Source organism: Argopecten irradians, chromosome 13, assembly GCF_041381155.1.
Source record: "Argopecten irradians isolate NY chromosome 13, Ai_NY, whole genome shotgun sequence".
Taxonomy (NCBI): Eukaryota; Metazoa; Mollusca; class Bivalvia; order Pectinida; family Pectinidae; genus Argopecten; species Argopecten irradians.
In genome coordinates, this window is record NC_091146.1 from 21,929,528 (window position 1) to 21,951,611 (window position 22,084).

A 22,084-nucleotide genomic window follows, 5' to 3' on the forward strand; every position below is an offset into this window, starting at 1 on the left:
GCTTTAAAATGAAATCCCATTGTAGAAGAAATCCAAATGTTAATAAATTCATATAAAAGTTTTAACTTGTTTTGGGTTTTTCTGCTCCACGTCGAAATGCAAAGAGCTCTGGAACAGGGCAAGTTCTCCAAAGTTCATCCCCATGTCTATCAATATCTTGAGCTTGAGGTGCTATTAGAGGTGGATCCACCAGGATATTGATCGATCACAAGATCAGCCTCTGGTTGATCTTGTGACTCCTCAGATTGGTTAGGAATCATAGTCATTTCCAAATCTCGAACCCGCTCTGAAATTGTTAAATACAGACTATCAATTACTACCACCTAACCTATATCATTGAAATCAAAAATTATATATTACATCATTACAATTATGATATAATTAGTAGGAAATAACTATAAAAATTTTACCTTACTAAATTGAACCGTCATCAATTCCTTCGTGGTCTCAAATTGTATGGACTTCTCCTCCTTGGTCTTAAATTATAATTGCGAGGTTGTCTTCTTACTCTAAGTCGCACACCCCCTAATTGATTATGAAGTCCTCTGACGGGAATAAATCTATGTTCCAATCTCAGCAAGAATTGCGTAAAAAATCTTTGTATGTTGGCAATGAGTTGTCTAGCAAGTTCATTGAATCTTATATCCCTCAGTATTTGGACAACGATCAGTCTTACGATACCTAACAAGAAATAAATGATGCATTTACCTTTTTGCCGGTTTGTACACATGCAAGCTAAACAGACAACTCCCAGAAAGACGATAAATGCAGCTACAATTAAAGAGAAAAAGAAATTGAAGTACTTGTAATGATCTTTACAAACTCATTTATACAGCTAAAATGTACCCTTAATCACTTATGTATTTCTTATTAAGTTTGCTTAGTTCTTAAATGGTATAGTGTTAAAATTTAAACAGGTTTTGGTTCAAAATAGATGTAAGTGTTTTCTAATCATATCAAAAGTTAAAATTAAACTAAAATAATAATGTATACACGTTATTGAGTCAAACTAATAGTTAGAAACTTACAACATAAAATCTAAATCCAAAATGGCAGCACTGATGTTGGCAGAGGAGTGTCAGCTGTCGTATTTAAGGAGGCAGTGGAGGAGTCGGCGAATTCAGAGGTAGCTGTTGATGAGTCGATAAATTCTGAGGAGGCAGCGTTAGTTAAGGTAGTATTTGAGGAGGAGGTAGTCTGTTCGGATGATGTAGCAATGGTGGAGGAGGATGTAGCAATGGTGGCAGAGGTAGTAATGGTGGAGCTAGAGGTAGTCTGTGAAGAGGGGGAGGTAGTCTGTGAGGAGGCAGTCTGCGAGGAGGGAGGAAGCTGAAATAATTAAAAAAAAAATCTGATTTAGTAAATTAATGACAATAATATTATCAAAACGCTCTATCCAAATGGGAAACAGTTTTGTAAGACAGCAATTGTATAAAGTGCCCTACCTAGTTAATTAATATTTAATATAATATTTCAATTTTTTTTTTTTTTTTAATTTTCATTATTATTATTTTTTACATATAAGCCTCCATGTTATGTTTAAAATACATTTGTAGTACCCTATATTTTATTAACAATATTAGGCCAAAAAATTATATGTATGTTTCAGGTTACATGACTGAAAAACAATAGGGTAGGCCGGTCGGGAATTTATTTTATTTTTTATTTTATTTTTTAAGAGGGGTTGAGTTGCTTTTTAATACTGCATTACAAAGTAATTTGTCTTTCAGGGTTTCTAAGGCTGGCTAGAAGTCTTTTATTTCTCATTACTACAATTGAACTTTATCTGGATAAACTTAAGGCAAGCATAAAAAACCAAATTGAAAAGTTTACACACTACATTTTGTTTTGAAAAAGTGTGATAAAATAGATAGGGTAGGTAGGGGTACCTGAAGCATACATTTTTTTACCTCAACAATTTTCAAGACGGTAGCAAATAATATTAAATATTTATACAAATCATAATTCTACTGATTTTAGTTGCACAACTATGAAACCGATGATTTCAGTATAACATTTGAAAATATTAACTTCACAAAACCGATGCTAAATTGAGATTTATTATATTTCATTTTTTGTTCAAATATCTTTCACATGTTTACTTGAATCAAGAGAATATCAGATATTTTCCATGACTAAACAAGAGGTATATGTCACCAAAACGTGACCATATGTCTAAAGACAGCCGTAGCCTGCACGCAAGCGACCAGTTCTCGCAATCGTCGGGTATCAATATTCTCACCATCGCATGTGTACTTGTATGATCACACACGAATTTTTCCGTACATTTTTTTGTAGGTCAAATCAGCATAATAGCGTCTTCTATCAGAAAATGGCTTTAGTGACTAAATTTTCATGTTAATTGTGCAGAAACGATAGCGAGAATTGTTAAATTTATATGATGGCAGGAAAAGGTATATGTGTTCGCTGCGTTCAATTAATAAATAAATTATTATATATTTATAACTGCTACTTACACAAATAATTGTCTTGAATCTGTCCATAAGTTTTATTGTGGGTCCAATATTGATGAGTTGACAATTAACATGACCAACTAATTGAATTTTCAGCAAATGAGGCTGATCTTGTAATATGTGCAGGCTGTAACCCTCCTCCCATTCGAGGATGGTTAGGATGCTGCTAGGGTATTCTCTTACGAGTTCAAAGTGTGCATTCATATCCTGCTGAGATTTCAAGGTGCACACATTCCCAACCATTTTACAGTTTCTGAGTAACGAAACACTGTGCACAAAGGTAAAACAGAGTCCGAAAATCAGCATCTTCACCACCAACGCCATTTTTTTCTGTTCTGAGTGATGCATTATGGGTTACGTAGATGTTGTGTAATCGAAGGGAAGTAACTCTTACAAAACGTTCTACATCATGTTTCTCAAAATCGTAGAGATCTAGGTTTATTACCTTTTCGAAAAAGACTTCTGAAAATATGAATCCATATGTTTTCCTTAACGCTCTAATTATTGTACCATTGTTGACTATCACTATAACATAAGAAATGTTATTAATGACCTCTTCGAAGACAGCAATTTTCTATTGTTTTTAGAAACTTTATTTTTTAATGAATCTTCAGCTAAAAATGAAATCAGTATGCAAATCTAAAGAATACCCCATGCTGTTTACACATCAATGTATTCTGTACAGATAACATTCCTACTACATATTTAAAATTTCAAATGTCTATCGGTCGAATGAACTATCCAATGAAATGGCAGTGGACTACACCCTAACGGTTTCTATAAACTGACCGTTACATTGCAATCCGCGCACTTTTAGCTCACATTTGAGACAGAAATTACGTCCAAGTGACTACAAGAAATATCATGGATATGTATGGAAAGGTAGCAGTCGTCCTTAACCAGAGAGGGTGGAAACTTGAAGCAAAGATAATACCCAAAGTGAAGGTAAATTGCTAAATGTAACAATTCTTATCAATTGATTTGATCCTTATATCTATATTTCTTATGCTTTATAATCTTAGTTTATTTGCATCTAAAAGGTTTTTATTATATATACACTTGTGTATTTCTAATTATGTTTGCATAGTTTTCAAGCGGTATAGTGTTAAAATTTAAACAGATTTTGTTTCTTTACGATTTTTAAGATAGCTTCGTTTATTTTTAAAATTAAGGTAGATGTAACCAAATTCCCTTCGAATGGGGAGAATTATGTCCATCTCATTCGGAACGGACAGACGTTAAGCCTCCAGTACGTGGAGTACGAGGAACTATGCCTTGTAAAAGAGGCAATGGACAAACAACTTTATCACTTAGATGAGGTAATTAAAGCAATAGTGGAAAATTAATTATATTTTTTTTTGTTTTGTATTCTATAAGACGAATTGGAAATACGTGCAACTAATTCATTTAATGTATATAATATCTTGTTGAAATTTATAATCAATATAATATCTTGTTGAAATTTATAATCAATAACATTTTGTTGAAATATATACATTTCATGTGAAGCCTGTACCGGATCTTGTATCCGATCTTGCATCTGATCTGTCGCTTGCTACTGCCGACTCTACTACGCCACCGACATCTATGATGCCTACCGCACAGCTTCCAGCGGGTCCACCGCCACCATCGTACACGCCCATGCCAGCAGCAGAGGGGATGCAATACGCAAACTTACCATCCTACTATCCACGGCGAAAAAGATGCCCAACACCGACACCGTCCTATTCGGCGTCGGCAGCGCCACCATTCATATAATAAACAGTAAATGTCCAATTCTACCTATGCGGTATGTATGCCTTATCATAAGAATAATTTTTGATTGTTTTAACGAAAGTTGATTATTTTTAGAATCAGTAAGGTTATACCGCATAGGCGAGATTGGAGATACAAGTGCTTATTATGGAGACTATATATCAACAAGTTCAATTTTGGTGGTGGTGTTATTTGGATGACATACATTTAACATCCATGATATATTTAAAATTAAAGCAGTTAATGTTAAATATCTAGAATATGTTTTTCATATAAATTTAAAACTGGAGGGTGGTTTTTAGGGAGATAACCTGTCTCATTCGTAAACATCCATCGTTACTGAAGTAGTATTCTGTACATATAATAAACATGAAATAGGTATAATCAACAGAAGAGATAATTAAAAAAACAACACAAAATGGGGTTAAGTGGGTGTTTTTTATTTGAATATATATATATATACATTTCTTAAAATTCTATCTAAAATGCGAGTTGAAATGTAAGGGAAGTAACTCTTACACCTACATTTAAACTTTTCGATAAGCATGCAATATGTATTAAGGATAGGAAGATGGTAACTTGTACACATTTGTAAGCTTGTATTTCGACATTTCGGCAATCATGTAATATGTATTAAGGATAGGAAGACAATAACTTGTACATATTTGTAAGCTTGTATTTCGACATTTCGACAAAAGAACTTGTAAAATGTAGGCTTGCGTTATATTAAATGTGTATACTCAATGTATGTCGTTTTTTATTCTGTAATGTCCATATGCCCATGTTTCACCGTTTTGTCTAACGTAGCGTTTGTCGTCAAAACTACAAAGACCAGCTTTTCTGATGGTGTATACGTGTAAGTCGTGTCTGTCACTTCTGATGGAATTCATGTCACACATGATGGTTTTAGATTCAAAAAGACATTTTCAGTACATGTCGTGACGTAAGTCATGTGTAAATGTGCTCCTATTGATACCCTTAGCAATCTGTTTTGATTTGTCAGTGCTGTATGCATAAGAATACATCTTTGGTCTCAGTCCGATAAATTCTTGTATAATCTTCCCACCCAATTCGTCTTTAAACTTTCCAGGTGTCTTTTATTTGTAGCATCATAGATTGGGTGATCGATAGGATAATTGGATAAATCAAACAAGTGCCTGTCTTCGTGAAGTGTTTCGTACAAGTCCGAGATATCCGATATTTCATACATTAGACTGTCGGTGTCGGTCACGAGTAAGCGAATGTTGTCATACTTAGATAACATATGGTTGTAATGAAAATCATACATGATGCATTTAGATAAATCTAAAATACACTGACCTACATAAACAGGTTTGTTGAGTACTAGTTTGATTTTACTGTCTTCTATTCCTACTAAATCCTCGTTAAATATCTTGAATCTCTGAAAAGAAGGTTTTGCTACATTTTTTTTTAAAATTTTTTCTCGGTGTGAGACAGTTTGATATCGACTGTTTCGCACGTTCTCCATGGTTTTACCGAAAACAGAATTGTTCATTAATTTAAAGAAATCTTTTCCGAAATCGGAGGTTGTTTCTCGTCTCTATTGACTGTTAAAATCTATATATTTTTTCAACCATGGATGCTGTCTAAACTGTAATACTCTGTGAACTTTGGTGACTTTCATTTCCAGCTCTAAGTAAAGCTGTAAATTCCTGTAATGGCATACATATTCTGTTTTGTTTTCTAGATTGGGGACAAGTTTAGGAATGGCAACGCGTCCCCACAGTCTCTTGTCTGTGTGATTTGGACTAGGGTGTAGCTTTTTCCATAATTCTTTACTATGGGAGGATAACATTTCGTCAGAGATAACTCTAGTCTCGGGACATAACGGTAGATTTGAATGGAGGTCGTGTAAATCTGTCGGATACTCAAGGTCAATTTCTATTACATATCCTTTATCACTGTCTATAGGTACGTTTTCCACATCGAACTGTTCCACATTATTAACCCACTGGAAATTACCCACAGGTAAAGGTTCCGTCATAGCTTTACCATACAGATTGTTACAATCTGTATAGAGAATGCTTGTACGTTTCTGAAGAATCATACGTTTCTGTATGTAGGGATTGTTGGCTTTGGAGTATTTGTTTGATATCATAGACACACCACCCCTTACTACACTCAAAAAATGGATACATGTCTGGATCTGTCAATAATTCTAAACTAACCTCGGTCATTTTGAGCGCTGCACTCCAAGCAAGTCCGGGACTTGTATAAAAATGAGCTGGATCTAACTCGTAATAATTCATACACATACTTCTAAAATTTTCAAACACATCTGCCAACAGTAGAACGTCTGTCTGTAGGTAGAGGTCATGATATTCCCCTAAATTTTGAATGTGTAATGCTTTCCAAACGTTTTGCGCATGCTAATAATCGGTTTACTAATGTTTGATTTACTTAGTCGACTGTAAAAAGCCGTTTTTGGTGGTAAACATGTTTCGTTAAACTTGTTTGCATGGTTTACATACTCGTAAGGGTACACCCCCTTTCTCAAAAGAAGGTTAGCATGCTCCTTACTAAATTCACTAGACAGATGTTTGAAGGAATCCAATCCATCGCAAGCTAAGTTGTTGACAAGTGATTCTAGACTCTGAGACATGAATTGAAACGATTCAATGAAACGTAAATTCCCTAAACTGAATGCTATGTACTTTTCCATGTTGTTTGGAATACAATTAATATCCGAATCTTTGAATAAACCCATACTTTCACAGAGGATGTGTCCGTCGAACCCTTTGAGATTGTGAAATATGACAGGGATAAAAGAAGGATATTGAAAATTAAGATTACAATCCTGACAACTTGCTCCTCTAAATTTACCTGTCAAATGGCAATGATCTCTGACTTTGACGATTTTATCCGTAAAATATTGATTGCATATGTGGCATTTTGGACAAGCTTGAAATGCTTGCTCATTCTCTAAAGACATGACTAAAGGTTCTACTTGTTTTAATATATTTTATATTTCCTTTTCTTCTAATTTATGTTCCAGAAACGTTTTGCTTACGTTTGAGCCGCGATAAATGACGGGAGGTTTTGTATATTTTTCAGCTATGCTGACTACTTGATAGCCAAACCCACAAGGTTCAAATTTGATATTTTGAGTGGTACTCGATTGTGTTGGATCGGGAAGACATGTATCCATTTTCTGAGCATACGTTTCAAAATCTGCATAAATCACAAATGGCACTTTTAACTGTTAGATATTATATTGTTTTTCCCTCAAAAAAGTAAAAACATCTTTCCGTTTTAGCCTTTCGCCTAGCCCCTGACAATTGGCAGATAATATCTTGATTACATTCATATAAATATTGTTTGTACATAAAAGTCTATTTGAAACGCACAATTAAAAACGAATAGATATTTTCCCCCTACTTCCTTGATCTGTAAGCCGTCTTTTTGAAAGTTTAATGGAATTCATGCTTCTTAAATCGTCACATAAAAAAAGTAAGGTGGCATGGTTAATAATAACTATAATCCCATTTTCAAGTTTGACAACACCCCCACCTCGAGAAGAGAAGAAGAAAGAAAGAAAGAGAAAGAGAAATAAAAACACATACATAAACATGGGTCAAATAAACAGACCACCACTCAGCACTTACGTCGTATAAAACAGCTAGGAAGCATATTATCACATTAGGCATATCAAAGATCTACAAAACAATGTGATTGTGTAAATACCAGTTACTCAATACCGGAAGTTCTGAACATTAAAAATCTCGGTTATGCGAACTCTTATTCTAAAGGCCCAAAATAATTTATTTATATTTAAAAAAACTAGATCTACAACATTATGATGCAGCAGCCTACGATAAGTCTGTATAAACAACTTTGGTACTTAAAGACCGACCGCATGTAAAATAAGATTCTTAGTTAATCCTTTATTTCCACATATTTTCAAATATTAAGCAAGATCGCGGAAACGCTTAAAAGAAGATCGGCAGCCGTTGCCCGTTTACGGAAAAACACGAAGGCTACCGATCACCCTTCGGTACTCACCTCGCACAACATACACGCAACACGCCGCATACATGGGAGGCCATCCTTACATGACCATAGCTGTTAATAGGACGTTAATAAAACAAACAAACAAACAAAGTATTCTTCGCGATTCAGTACTCGGTACTAAAGAAATATAATTTAATATCTATGTATATATTATAGAAGGAAGACGTAGAAAAACGACAAGAATTATTTTTTGGAAAATTTGCTGAAATCTAAGCAGGCTTACTACGATTTATAATGATAATCGGCTTACATTATATATCAAGAATATTATTTTCCAAATAAAAATCCATTCACACGGAATATATATATCCAATCTCACACAATACACACATTATGAAAAGGAAACGAAACACATGTGTTAATATTTACACTCGCGAGGCAAACTGAGTTTATTTAACACAGTTGCATGATCGGTAGTCAGAGCGTTCTGACGTTTGATGTCCGACCGATCATTCCACACAACCTATACAGTTATTACTCGCGATTACCAGGCTTTCTTTTTACAAAGTTAGCGTCATCTAGGAGATAACTCTCAGTTAGCGGAGTATAAGCGAGTCTGCGGCGAGTCTTTCCGTCTGAGAGAATTACAAATAGCTTGCCGTCAATACTATATGAATTCTTGACACACTTCAGTTGATATGCATCCTTCAGTCTCTGTTGGTTATATCGCGTCAGGTGTTCGTAAACCACTATCTTTGTCCCCTTAAGTCCTTTCCGGGCACGGGTGATCTCGGCCTTCTTCCTTCTGTGAGTAAATTTGACAATGATATTCCGTGGAGTGCTGCCGTCGAACCTACCGAGCCTATGGGCAATGTCTATGTCACTTTCCCTTAAGGGTACATTTAGTTTGTCATTCACAAAATCTGCTATGGTCTGTACACAGTCTTCCACCGATTCCTTATCTCCTGGGTCTTTAAGTCCGACTATTCTCAGAGAATTCTTCCTTCCCTGTTGCTCCAGATCATTGTGTGTTCCCGATAGCTCGGCAAGTTTTTGGATAACTATATTGTCTAAAGCGGGTTTTTGGCACCATTGCATTAATCTTTCTTGATATTAAGTGTTTCTTTGTTGTTTATAACTTCGATAGAATAATAATACCGGAAATTATGTCAAATTAGGAAATCCACTCATTCGTTTTATTCTAATATTACCCATAATGCTTTTCGAAATACGCGCCAGATTGATAGCACATGGTTTTTCCCATGATGCACCGGAAACACGGCTGCGCCCATGAAAGCTAGTTCCGGTTCTGTTTTCATATTGTTACATGAACGAATAACAGAAATGAGAAACCAGCAGCTAAATTCAAAACACAATTTAATTATATATACAATATTATACAGAGATGGTTTACAATGTCTAAAGTAATTGGTGGTGGTACAAGAGTAGTACGATGATTGAAAGTGTTACTTATCTGCATGCGAATGTCCTGGTATAATCCATGATCCTTCCAGGTTTCAAATTAACAATAATCACAAATCCACAATGAAATTGAATGTCCACCGATGATTTGTAAAGTTCCAGGCAATATGAATAAATCCACTCAAAATGTTGTAATAATCCACAGATAAAGTCACAATAGCTCTCCCAATAGAATCTAATATGGCACTGTACAATTCTTCATATGTCTCATTACAGTTCTGATTAGCCTTGGACAGCTGGAGTATATATAGCTAAACCCTAATTCAAGAATATTGGAGAACCTTCTACTTCTAGAAATATCTAACTAAAAGCAGTAAACAAATAAACACATAACTTTCTGGAAATAGATCATTCTAGATCTCTACTTAAAATCAACATGTTTACAAACATATTTGTTTATACATGATTATATTCTAGAAAGTTCTATAACCTAGATTAATGATATGATCTTTATAGGATGTATTGATAAAAAAAAGCTATATGAGTTATCTCCCTTATCTCATAACTACATGTATTTAGTGTCATACATAACACACCCCTCCTTAAAGAAAAGAAAGTTTTCTTGAAAAGGAAACTTTCTTGACATATTAAGTCATATTTAAATCCTTGATAAAGCACCAGCTAGAATATTGTCTTTCCCTTTGATATGTTTGATGTCAAGATTGTACTCTTGCAAAGTCAAACTCCACCTGAGAATTTTTTTATTTTTGTTTTTCATTTTTCCAATGAATGTTAAAGGGTTGTGGTCGGTGAAGACCAACACAGGCACAACTGTAGTGCAGAGATACACATCAAATTGGTTCAAGGCCAAAATCAATGCTAAACATTCTTTCTCTATGGTGGAATAATTTCTCTGGTGTTTGTCAAATTTTTTCGAGAAGTAACAAATTGGATGGTCAATTTGTTCAGTACCTTCTTACATCAAAACAGCACCAACACCTACATCACTGGCGTCAACAAACAGTTTTAAACTGTTTATTAAAATCTGGAGCAGTCAGAATTGGTGAGTTCGATAGTATGGCTTTCAATTTCTCAAAGGCAGACTTACATTCGTCTGACCAAACAAATTCGACATTTTTTCTTTAACAAAGCAGTAAGTAGAGCTGCTATAACATAGAAATTTTGACAAAATTTTCTGTAGTATCCAGCCATACCAAGAAACCTCATCAGCTCTCTCTTGCCTCCAGGAGCTGGAAAATCTATAATTGATTCTACTTTGGCCTGAACAGGTTTAACCTGCCCCTGTCCTACAACATGACCTAAAAATTCAACAGTTGCATGACAAAATTCACATTTCAATAAGTTTACAGTCAATTTCATGGTAGTGAGTCTCTCGAAGAATTCGGAATCCCGCGTAGATGGTCTTCCCACGTGTCGTGGTAGTTGATGACGTCATCAATGTATCCATCACAGCCTTCCTGGTCTGATATCACGCTGTTGAGAAGACGTTGAAATGTTGCCGGGGCATTCTTCATACCAAACGGCATAACTTTGTACTGCTACAAACCTTGTGAAGTTACAAATGCAGACACTTCTTTGGCTCTTTCTGTTAATGGCACCTGCCAATATCCTTTCAACAGGTCAAACTTGCTAACATACTTGGCTTTGCCAACTTTGTCAATGCAAGTTCAATCCTTGGAATTGGATAAGAGTCTGTTTTACTGACAGAGTTTACTTTTCTGAAGTCAGTACAGGAACCGGTAATTGTCTTGATCTGGCTTATTGGTCACACATAATAACACATGGAGAGATCCATTACACTTTTTGCTTGGTTCACTTAATATCATTATCCAACATGTAATTGAATTTCTTTCTTTAAGATGTTCTTCTCTCAAAGGGATTGACACCGTTTAGGATGTTGTCTTGACAGGTGGCGCAGTCGCCTAACATCACACGTCATGATAATAATAGCATCTGTTTTTACCTGGTGTATCGGAAACAAATGTTAGAAACTTCAAGTATCAAATCTTTCAGTTCAATTGCGTTCCTTTTCTGATTAGATTACATAGATTTTTTTGTCCAAGTTCGACGAGCACATCTGAGTTCACGTAGACTAAGGACACAGGTCTAAACCTACATTCTTGTACACCACCATCTAAGTCTAATTTTACAAGATATCAGCTGTACTTATCACTGTTGTGATGGTTCCACGATGTCCAAAGTAGCTTTAAGGTTGAGATGTTCTATGCTCTCTACTCTATCTACATATTTCTTAAGCATATTAACATGACATAATTGAGTTTTCTTGCGCCTCCCTGGAGTTTGTACAATGTAGTTAACGTCATCGACCTTTTTCTCAACAACATAAGGTCCAAAATATCTAGCTTGCAAAGGCTGACTCGGTATTGGTAATAGAGCCAAAATTTTTGTCACCTGGATCAAAACTTCTTGCACGGGCATCTTTATCATACCATGTTTTCATTTTGGTTTGAGTAACGGCCAAATTTTCTTTTGCCAGTTCACATGCCCTTGTCAACCTTTGCTTAAAGTTAGACACATACTCTAAGAGATTCACTTTAGAATCTTCGTCCAAAATTTTGTCTTTCAAAATTTTCAAAGGACCACGTACAGTATGTCCAAACACAAGTTCAAAGGGACTGAAAGCCAAGAGAGATTCTTGTACAGATTCTATAACAGCCAAACAACTACATGTGTATACCTTCAGTCCCAATCTCTGTTGTTTTCAAAAAACAATAAGATCTCATCATATTCTTCATTGTCTGATGATAAATGTTCTTAAGCACCTTGAGACTCTGGGTGATAGGCAACTCGACTTATACTGCTGGTACATGACTTGTTGGGAAAAATTACCAGACATGAAATTCGAACCTTGGTCCGATTGGACAGCTTTTGGAAGACCAACCAGTGTAAAGAATTTAACCAAAGCCTTGACTATGTTAGGGGCCCTTGATATTTCTGAGTGGAATGGCTTCAGGAAAGCGTGTGGAATAGCACACATAATAGTTACAAAGATACTCATTCCCAGACTTAGTTTTGGGTAGAGGACCATACACAGTGCCTATAATAATGACCTCTACTAAATGGTTCCTCAAATGCTGGGAATGGGGTGCAAACAAGGGGATTTTTCTGATTAGGTTCTCCTACACACGCTGACAAGTATGGACAAGGACCTACTTAAAAATCAGTCACCACATCCCGTTTCAACTTTGGGCTCCAAATGAAGTTGTGATATCTGAAGATTCCTGTTATTTAAGCTCTTGGTCACAACCTTAGATGCCACTGCCATAGGGTACGTTTCAATGAGACAAACTTAGAATTATCTTTGCCTATCACCTCGGTGGGGAAACAACTATTTTGTATTGAACCAACTCCCCGCTTTCAGTCTTTCCTCGGAGGACACAGCAGGGGGGCGCCACTTGCGCAATCATTGACACACCTTGACTCGACGGAGATGTATTACTAAACCGGGACTTTCTCAGCCTCTTCCTCAACTCAAAAGCCCGAATTACCACTACAATAAGGAGTTTTCAAGGATTCATTCTCCTGTTGTCTACTATAACAAGATGATTTACTCCAGAGGGCCTGTATCGCTCACCTGGAGATTTGTAATGCCAAGTAATGTTCTATGGCGTCGGAAAATACAGGTTCATTGTTTCTTTTCTGAAGGAATTCGAATATTTACCTCTAATTCACCTACTGGGCCCTACCTCATCCTGCCCCCGGGGGGTCAGAGCCAACATTTATAGAAGTTCTGTTCCCCTTCCCCCATGGATGTTTGTGGCCAAATTTGGTCACAATCCATGCAGAACTCTAGGACAAGTAGCGATTTATAGGATTTACCTCTATTTCCCCTATTGGGCCCCGCCCCTCCTGCCCCCAGGGGGTCAGAGCCAAACTTTATACAAGTTCTGTTCCCCTTCCCCCAAGGATGTTTGTGGCCAAATTTGGTTACAATCCATGCAGAGCTCTAGGACAAGTAGTGATTTATAGGATTTACCTCTATTTCCCCTATTGGGCCCCGCCCCTCCTGCCCCCGGGGGGTCAGAGCCAAACTTTATACAAGTTCTGTTCCCCTTCCCCCAAGGATGTTTGTGGCCAAATTTGATTACAATCCATGCAGAACTCTCGGACAAGTAGCGATTTATAGGATTTACCTCTATTTCCCCTATTGGGCCCCACCCCTCCTGCCCCCAGGGGGTCAGAGCTAACATTTATAGAAGTTCTGTTCCCCTTTCCCCAAGGATGTTTGTGGCCAAATTTGGTCACAATCCATGCAGAACTCTAAAACAAGTAGCGATTTATAGGATTTACCTCTATTTCCCCTATTGGGCCCCCGCCCCTCCTGCCCCCGGGGGTCAGAGCCAAACTTTATAGAAGTTCTGTTCCCCTTCCCCCAAGGATGTTTGTGGCCAAATTTGGTTACAATCCATGCAGAACTCTAGGACAAGTAGCGATTTATAGGATTTACCTCTATTTCCCCTATTGGGCCCCGCCCCTCATGCCCCCGGGGGTCAGAGCCTAACTTTATACAAGTTCTGTTCCCCTACCCCCAAGGATGTTTGTGGCCAAATTTGGTTACAATCCATGCAGAACTCTAGGACAAGTAGCGATTTATAGGATTTACCTCTATTTCCCCTATTGGGCCCCGCCCCTCCTGCCCCCGGGGAGTCAGAACCAAACTTTATACAAGTTCTGTTCCCCTTCCCCCAAGGATGTTTGTGGCCAAATTTGGTTACAATCCATGCAGAACTCTAGGACAAGTAGCGATTTATAGGATTTACCTCTATTTCCCCTATTGGGCCCCGCCCCTCCTGCCCTCGGGGGGTCAGAGCCTAACTTTATACAAGTTCTGTTCCCCTACCCCCAAGGATGTTTGTGGCCAAATTTGGTTACAATCCATGCAGAACTCTAGGACAAGTAGCGATTTATAGGATTTACCTCTATTTCCCCTATTGGGCCCCGCCCCTCCTGCTCCCGGGGGGGTCAGAGCCAAACTTTATACAAGTTCTGTTCCCCTTCCCCCAAGGATGTCTGTGGCCAAATTTGGTTACAATCCATGCAGAACTCTATGACTAGTAGTGATTTAAAGGAAATGTTGACGGACGGACGACGGACGACGGACGGACGGACGACGGACGACGGACGCCGCGCCATGACATAAGCTCACCGGCCCTTCGGGCCAGGTGAGCTAAAAATAAGCAAAATTGACTCCCAAAGTTTAATTTTGAATCACAACCATACAATGATGCTATTGATACCATACAATTATGCTATCCAATACATAGGTTCAGAGACAAAGTAATTTATATGAAAGAAGTAGCCTAATTGACCTCGCATCTATTGCCGTCTAAGGCCCCGGGGGTCAGCCCTATCATTTGTACAATTTCAAATCCAAACCCTATAAGGATGCTACCATTGCATTATAAGTGTTCCTCCATCCTTAGTTGCAGAGAAGAAGTCGTTTATATGGAAAATACATGTAGCTAAATTAGCCCCTTTCTGACGCCATTCCTGGCCAATAGAATCTTGATCTTGCCAAATCAAAAACTCCCCCTGCACCCAGGTGACCCATGTCTGAATTTAGAGATTCCAACTCAAAAGTGTATTTACCTTATTAGAAGCATGTTCTTGCTTCAAAATAATTCCATCAACTCCTCAGTGGTTATGTATTGCATTTGTTTAACTTGCGTGACAAATTTTGTTGAAATCCGACCAGCGGTTATGGAGAAGAAGTCGATTGTTGACGGACGCCTGACGACGGACGGCGGACGCTGCGGTATCCCATAAGCTCACCTCTGTCCTTCGGACCAGGTGAGCTAAAAATTAAAACGCTGATTAATTCCGTCTTTACGAATTCAAAATATTTCATGATAAAGTAACATTCGGGCAAAATATCCAACATAACAATGAATCCCTGTTAATCGACCATTAGGCACGTAGTCATCTACATGAGTCAGAACGCCGTTTCACCCCATCGCTAATATTAAGTAGTTATATTTTTACAAAGATAACATTGAAATACCACAAATGCAGATCGCCCGCACATACACTAGAAGTGATTAAAAGTGCACCATGGCCGCTTTCGGCTGCAGTGTGGGACAGAAAAAGACAAAAAATGCTTTTATTGTGTTCCATGGTACACAAACGAATAAAAAATACTTCGTGTGTGTACCATGCAAAAGTGTATCATGGTACACAAACGACTAAAATATCACTCAAATGTGTCCGGCCGCTTTCGACCGTCGTATACAACAATTGAATTGTCTATTTTCATTGTCAGTAAGATGATCATGAAATCATAACAAAGTACTCGGTCAACCAACAATAATGTTGCATTGTTGCTCTCTTGCATTGTAGAATATTGAAAGGACAATTCAGAGAGGAGGCAAATTCTGTTACATAACCACAAAGCAAAATATGACATAAATTTTGTATTGTTCTGCATTCCTTGTGAAACATATTTATATTGACAAAGGAGTAGGTACAATAAGGGGCAATTATGGCCCCAGAATGTATAGAAATTCAAACAATGTCAAATCTCACAAACACAGCTTTCCAAAAGAGCTGAGTATCGATATTTTCGCAATCGAAGATGATTTTCCACTTACAGTATTTGTAGATGGGTTAAAAGACGATATATTTAGGCCATTTCATGCATTTTTATACCTTTTCTTGCAAAAATGGCTTGAAAAAGCGTAGTTTTCACATTGGCCGCAGCTTTGTCCAAACACCAATTTTTGTCAACAGAACCAACATAAAAATTTAAATCTTTATGCAAAATGTCGAATTTGGACACAAATGCGGCCAATCCGAAAAAAAAGAAAATTCTATGAAATTAACGAACCAGAGATCGCAACGGCGGTAATAATAACATAAAACGGTATCGGGCACGGCTATTATTTATCCGGAAAAAAATAAATCGGAAACATATTCAGTGTGCATATATGAACTAAGGAATAAAAATAATATAAGTAATTATTTTGATTAGTTTTATGACGATGTATAAAATTATTACTCCGTGCAGTAAGCGCCTTTCTCAATTTTCTGTAGCGAAAACGTTGCGATAAAAATAGTGTCCGTATTCTTTTGCCCGGATTACGGTCCCGCCTTTATAATGTACTCGGTGTTTTGACACAGCGTAACTGGCGATGTTTACGCTGATTTTCTATATACATTGTCTTCCCGGTCGTTTCAACATGGATCGTGATGTTCAATTGAAGAATCAAGTATACTCTTCTTGATATATATAGTCTATAGATTTACTACTATATATCTCACGAGAGGTATTTTGATCATAGATGGGAACCCGTCAATGACCTGACATTTCGGTAGGCCTACGTCACTGAAAATTCGAAGCCATGTATCGTTGGTAGGCCAAGTACAGTAACGTTAACGTTCAGTTCAACATAGATCATTCCGTCATACAGTAAATCCTATTCATTGACACCATTTTCATGTATAAGCCTGTGTGTTTTATGTGAAAAATGTTCATTTTTTTAATTTTGAAAATCTGAAAAGTTGGCGATTCTACAGTTAACGTTAGGCCTACTAGCTAGCTAGGCTAGAGTAGTGCAATACGGTAGGACACTGGACATGGGTTTAACTACTGCAGTTATTTTATCTCTATATGTTATAGATGTATTTATATCATAAAGGCGTTATATACCTTTATATAATAAAATCTAATCTAGCAAAAAATTGTTTACATTAGAGTGCTACAGATTATTAAGGATACATATCTTCATTTTTTCTACTAATTATGAAGCATGCGCGGCAGTCGTGACGTTCTGTCCCCTGTTCCGAAGGTAGTGAGTCCGAATCGACATTTATCCATATATATATTTTTTTTTTAATTTCTGAACCCCAACTTTTAATGAAATTATCAATTCATCCTTTCCTAAAAAATATATATTTTTATATATTAAAGACCAATTACCTTTCCGAAATAAAGAATTAATATTATTTCAATAACATTAATTATATAAGAAAATTATATTTATCGATGACCTAACACAAGGCTTCAACACTTAACAAATGCAAGCTTTCCTTCGTAATCTATTTTAACAGTGAAGTACACTTCGCTGTTTTGTTGTCTGGTGCAGTCAGGACGACGGCTAAAAACATAATACGACCCGCATTATGAAAATAGCATTAGGGTTATTTTGAATAAATTGGTCAGAATGTGTTGCCAATTGAAGTATTAACAGAACGCTAATAACTTTTGCAAATCTACAAACTTATCAATCTCGTTTTACTTTTCAATTTTAAGAATAAAGAGCCCTTTCGGAAAGGTAGTGGGCCTTTCAGTAATAATATGTTAGGCCTATACCTACATGTGTTATTTTAGTAGGCCTATAGTTCCATTTACAATTTAAAATATTATATTTAGAAATATTGAACCAGGAACATTCTTAACCTATATAACCGTATGTGAATATGTTGTTCAATCTATTTTCTCCTTTATTCAAGTTGACATAATTAAAAAATAATAATAACAAGGACACCATTACCATAGTCAACATATGTACTATGTACATACTTCCCGGTAGTTATACATGTAACCATTGACTTTACTGTTAAAATATTAAAATACATATACATGTATATTACAACAACTTGTTCGTGGTCTGAGCGTTGATTATATTTACATCTGTATGGTAGGATGCCTAGACGATTAATTTAATTTAATTTGAACAAGAGGCCCAGAGGGCCTGTATCGCTCACCTGGTTTGTAATGCCAAATAATTTTCTGAATACAGGTTCATTGTTTCTTTTCTGAAGGAATTTTAATATTTACCTCTATTTCCCCTATTGGGTCCCACCTCTCCTACCCCCGGGGGATCAGAGCCAAAATTTATACAAGTTCTGTTCCCCTTCCCCCAAGGATATTTCTGGCCAAATTTGGTTACAATCCATGCAGAACTCTATGAGAAGAAGTGATTTAAAGGATTTACCTCTATTTCCCCTATTGGGCCCCGCCCCTCCTGCCCCCGGGGGGTCAGAGCCAAAATTTATACAAGTTCTGTTCCCCTTCCCCCAAGGATGTTTGTGGCCAAATTTTGTTACATTCCATTCAGAACTCTATTACAAGTAGCGATTTAAAGGATTTACCTCTATTTCCCCTATTGGGCCCCGCCCCTCCTGCCCCCGGGGTGTCAGAGCCAAAATTTATACAAGTTCTGTTCTCCTACCCCCAAGGATGTTTGTGGCCAAAATTTAGTTACAATCCATACAAAACTCTTGGACAATTAAGTAGCAAATTTAAAGAATTTACCTATAATTCCCCTATTGGGCCCTGCCCCTCCTGCCCCGGGGACCAGAGCCAAAATTTTTACAAACTCAGTTCTTATTCTCCCAAGGATATTTCTGGCCAAATTTGGTTACATTCCATGCAGAACTCTATGACTAGTAGCGAATTATAGGATTTACCTCTATTTCCCCTATTGGGCCCCACCCCTCCTGCCCCCAGGGGACCAGAGCAAAAATTTATACAAGTTCTGTTCCCCTTCCCCCAAGGATGTTTCTGGCCAAATTTGGTTACAATCCATGCTGAACTCTATGAGAAGAAGTGATTTAAAGAATTTACCTCTATTTCCCCTATTGGGCCCCGCCCCTCCTGCCCCCAGGGGGTCAGAGCCCAAAATTTATACAAGTTCTGTTCCCCTACCCCCACGGATGTTTGTGGCCAAATTTGGTTACAATCCATGTAGAACTCTAGGACAAGTAGCGATTGATAGAATTTACCTCTATTTCCCCTATTGGGCCCTGCCCCTCCTGCCCCCTGGGGGTCAGAGCCAAAATTTATACAAGTTCTGTTCTCCTACCCCCAAGGATGTTTGTGGCCAAATTTAGTTACAATCCATACAAAACTCTTGGACAATTAAGTAGCAATTTATAGAATTTACCTATAATTCCCCTATTGGGCCCCGCCCCTCCTGCCCCGGGGACCAGAGCCAAAATTTTTACAAACTCAGTTCTTATTCTCCCAAGGATATTTCTGGCCAAATTTGGTTACATTCCATGCAGAACTCTATGACTAGTAGCGAATTAAAGGATTTACCTCTATTTCCCCTATTGGGCCCCGCCCCTCCTGCCCCAGGGGACCAGAGCAAAAATTTATACAAGTTCTGTTCCCCTTCCCCCAAGGATGTTTCTGGCCAAATTTGGTTACAATCCATGCAGAACTCTACGACTAGTAGCAATTTATAGGATTTACCTCTATTTCCCCTATTGGGCCCCGCCCCTCCTGCCCCCGGGGGGTCAGAGCCAAAATTTATACAAGTTCTGTTCCCCTTCCCCCACGGATGTTTGTGGCCAAATTTGGTTACAATCCATGTAGAACTCTATGACAAGTAGCGATTTAAAGGATTTACCTCTATTTCCCCTATTGGGCCCCGCCCCTCCTGCCCCCGGGGGGTCAGAGCCAAAATGTATACAGTTCTGTTCCCCTTCCCCCAAGGATGTTTGTGGCAAAATTTAGTTATAATCGATGTAGAACTCTATGACTAATAGCGAATTAAAGGATTTACCTCTATTTCCCCTATTGGGCCCCACCCCTCCAGCCCCCGGGGGGCAAGAGCCAAAATTTTATACAAGTTCTGTTCCCCTTCCCCCAAGGATGTTTGTGGCCAAATTTTGTTACATTCCATTCAGAACTCTATGACAAGTAGCGATTTAAAGGATTTACCTATATTTCCCCTATTGGGCCCCGCCCCTCCAGCCCCCGGGGGGTCAGAGCCAAAATTTATACAAGTTCTATTCCCCTTCCCCAACGGATGTTTGTGGCCAAATTTGGTTACAATCCATGTAGAACTCTATGACAAGTAGCGATTTAAAGGATTTACCTCTATTTCCCCTATTGGGCCCCGCCCCTCCTGCCCCCGGGGGGTCAGAGCCAAAATTTATACAAGTTCTGTTCCCCTTCCCCCAAGGATGTTTGTGGCAAAATTTAGTTACAATCCATGTAGAACTCTATGACTAGTAGCGATTTAAAGGATTTACCTCTATTTCCCCTATTGGGCTCCGCCCCTCCTTCCCCCGGGGGGTCAGAGAGCCAAAATTTATACAAGTTCTGTTCCCCTTCCCCCAAGGATGTTTGTGGCCAAATTTTGTTACATTCCATTCAGAACTCTATTACAAGTAGCGATTTAAAGGATTTACCTCTATTTCCCCTATTGGGCCCCGCCCCTCCTGCCCCCGGGGTGTCAGAGCCAAAATTTATACAAGTTCTGTTCCCCCTCCCCCAAGGATGTTTGTGGCCAAATTTGGTTACAATCCATGCAGAACTCTATGACTAGTAGCGATTTAAAGGAAATGTTGACGGACAGACGGACGACGGACGGACGGACGGACGGACGGACGACGGACGCCGCGCCATGACATAAGCTCACCGGCCCTTCGGGCCAGGTGAGCTAAAAAAGGGACACTTCTTAATGAAAGACTGTATGGTTGCCATGCTACCAGTATTAAATACTAAATATTTAGGAATAAACCACTGCAAGGACACTGGCGTTGCTTGCCAAAAGTATTTTCTTACATTAAAAGATCATGCTTGAAAGTAAATAACATAAAAACAGCTTATTAATTGATAAGAAAGGGTAGATGTGACGTAACGCAATTCCCAGAATAGGATACAAACCTCTGGAACACATTGAAAAGGTGTAAGTCCGAAGTCACTTGCGCGGTTGAAAAATGCTTGTAAATTAAACATGACCTGTTGTACATGTATCTAAATCTATTATCTTTCATTATTGCACTTGGAAATATTTACATGAATTAAAGTATTGTCGATTTTACTTTTGTAAATAGCGAGTGTATACATGTAATACATATCGTAAAGTAGTACCGTAGTGTACATATGTAGTAGTGCCATAAGATTGTGATTATAATTACGTTGTTGCTATCCTTTTGGGACTTTGATATAAAATTCAAGAAATGTGAAGACTACCCTGCTGAAATACAGAAATGGAATGAACAGACATAAAATTAGATTGATTAAATATCTTTAAAATCTCATTATTTTGTGTTTTTAGTGTCTAGAGTGTTGCTGCTATGGGGAGAAAATGGTTGACTGATTTGTAGTGTGTAACTAATGGGTTACTATAATATGGGTTAAATCTTATGAAAAACATGACATGGTTTCGATGATTTCTTATTACACATCACATAAGTACTAACTTTTCTTAAAGTTTCCATCCTTAAACTACGCGTGTAAGAATTTTTTAAAAAGCAATCTCCAAGTGTCTGTTTTTAGTCAATCAATTCTGTAATGCTCGTTGCAAGGCCTGTTGCTAGGCAACAACATAAATCAGATAACTGTATGGAAATTAAATAAAAGTTGTGCATTTTATAATTCCCCATCATAATGATGTAATATATAGGTTATCAAAATATAGGAGAAATCTCTGTTGGGGGTGCCAAAATTGGGAGAGCCTTTATTG

At 37.7% G+C, this 22,084-nt stretch overlaps 1 protein-coding gene across 1 annotated transcript; it reads right to left on the bottom strand.

The window, feature by feature from the left end:
• Positions 1 to 1,038: 1,038 nt before the first annotated feature.
• LOC138305701 (NAD-dependent deacetylase sir2A-like) lies at positions 1,039 to 2,798 on the bottom strand. The gene is made up of 2 exons (XM_069245985.1): positions 2,658 to 2,798; positions 1,039 to 1,329 (listed from the first exon to the last, which is right to left on the bottom strand). The coding sequence occupies exons 1-2, from the start codon at positions 2,796 to 2,798 to the stop codon at positions 1,039 to 1,041; spliced, it is 432 nt and encodes a 143-aa protein (XP_069102086.1).
• Positions 2,799 to 22,084: the final 19,286 nt, after the last annotated feature.

Excerpts from the sequence above, each read along its gene's own strand:
- LOC138305701 (XM_069245985.1), bottom strand. The coding sequence starts at position 2,798 with ATGGCGTTGGTGGTGAAGATGCTGATTTTCGGACTCTGTTTTACCTTT. Across the intron at positions 1,330-2,657 it reads TGAATGCACACTTTGAACTC|CTTCCTCCCTCCTCGCAGAC; the intron begins GTAAGAGAATAC and ends TAATTATTTCAG.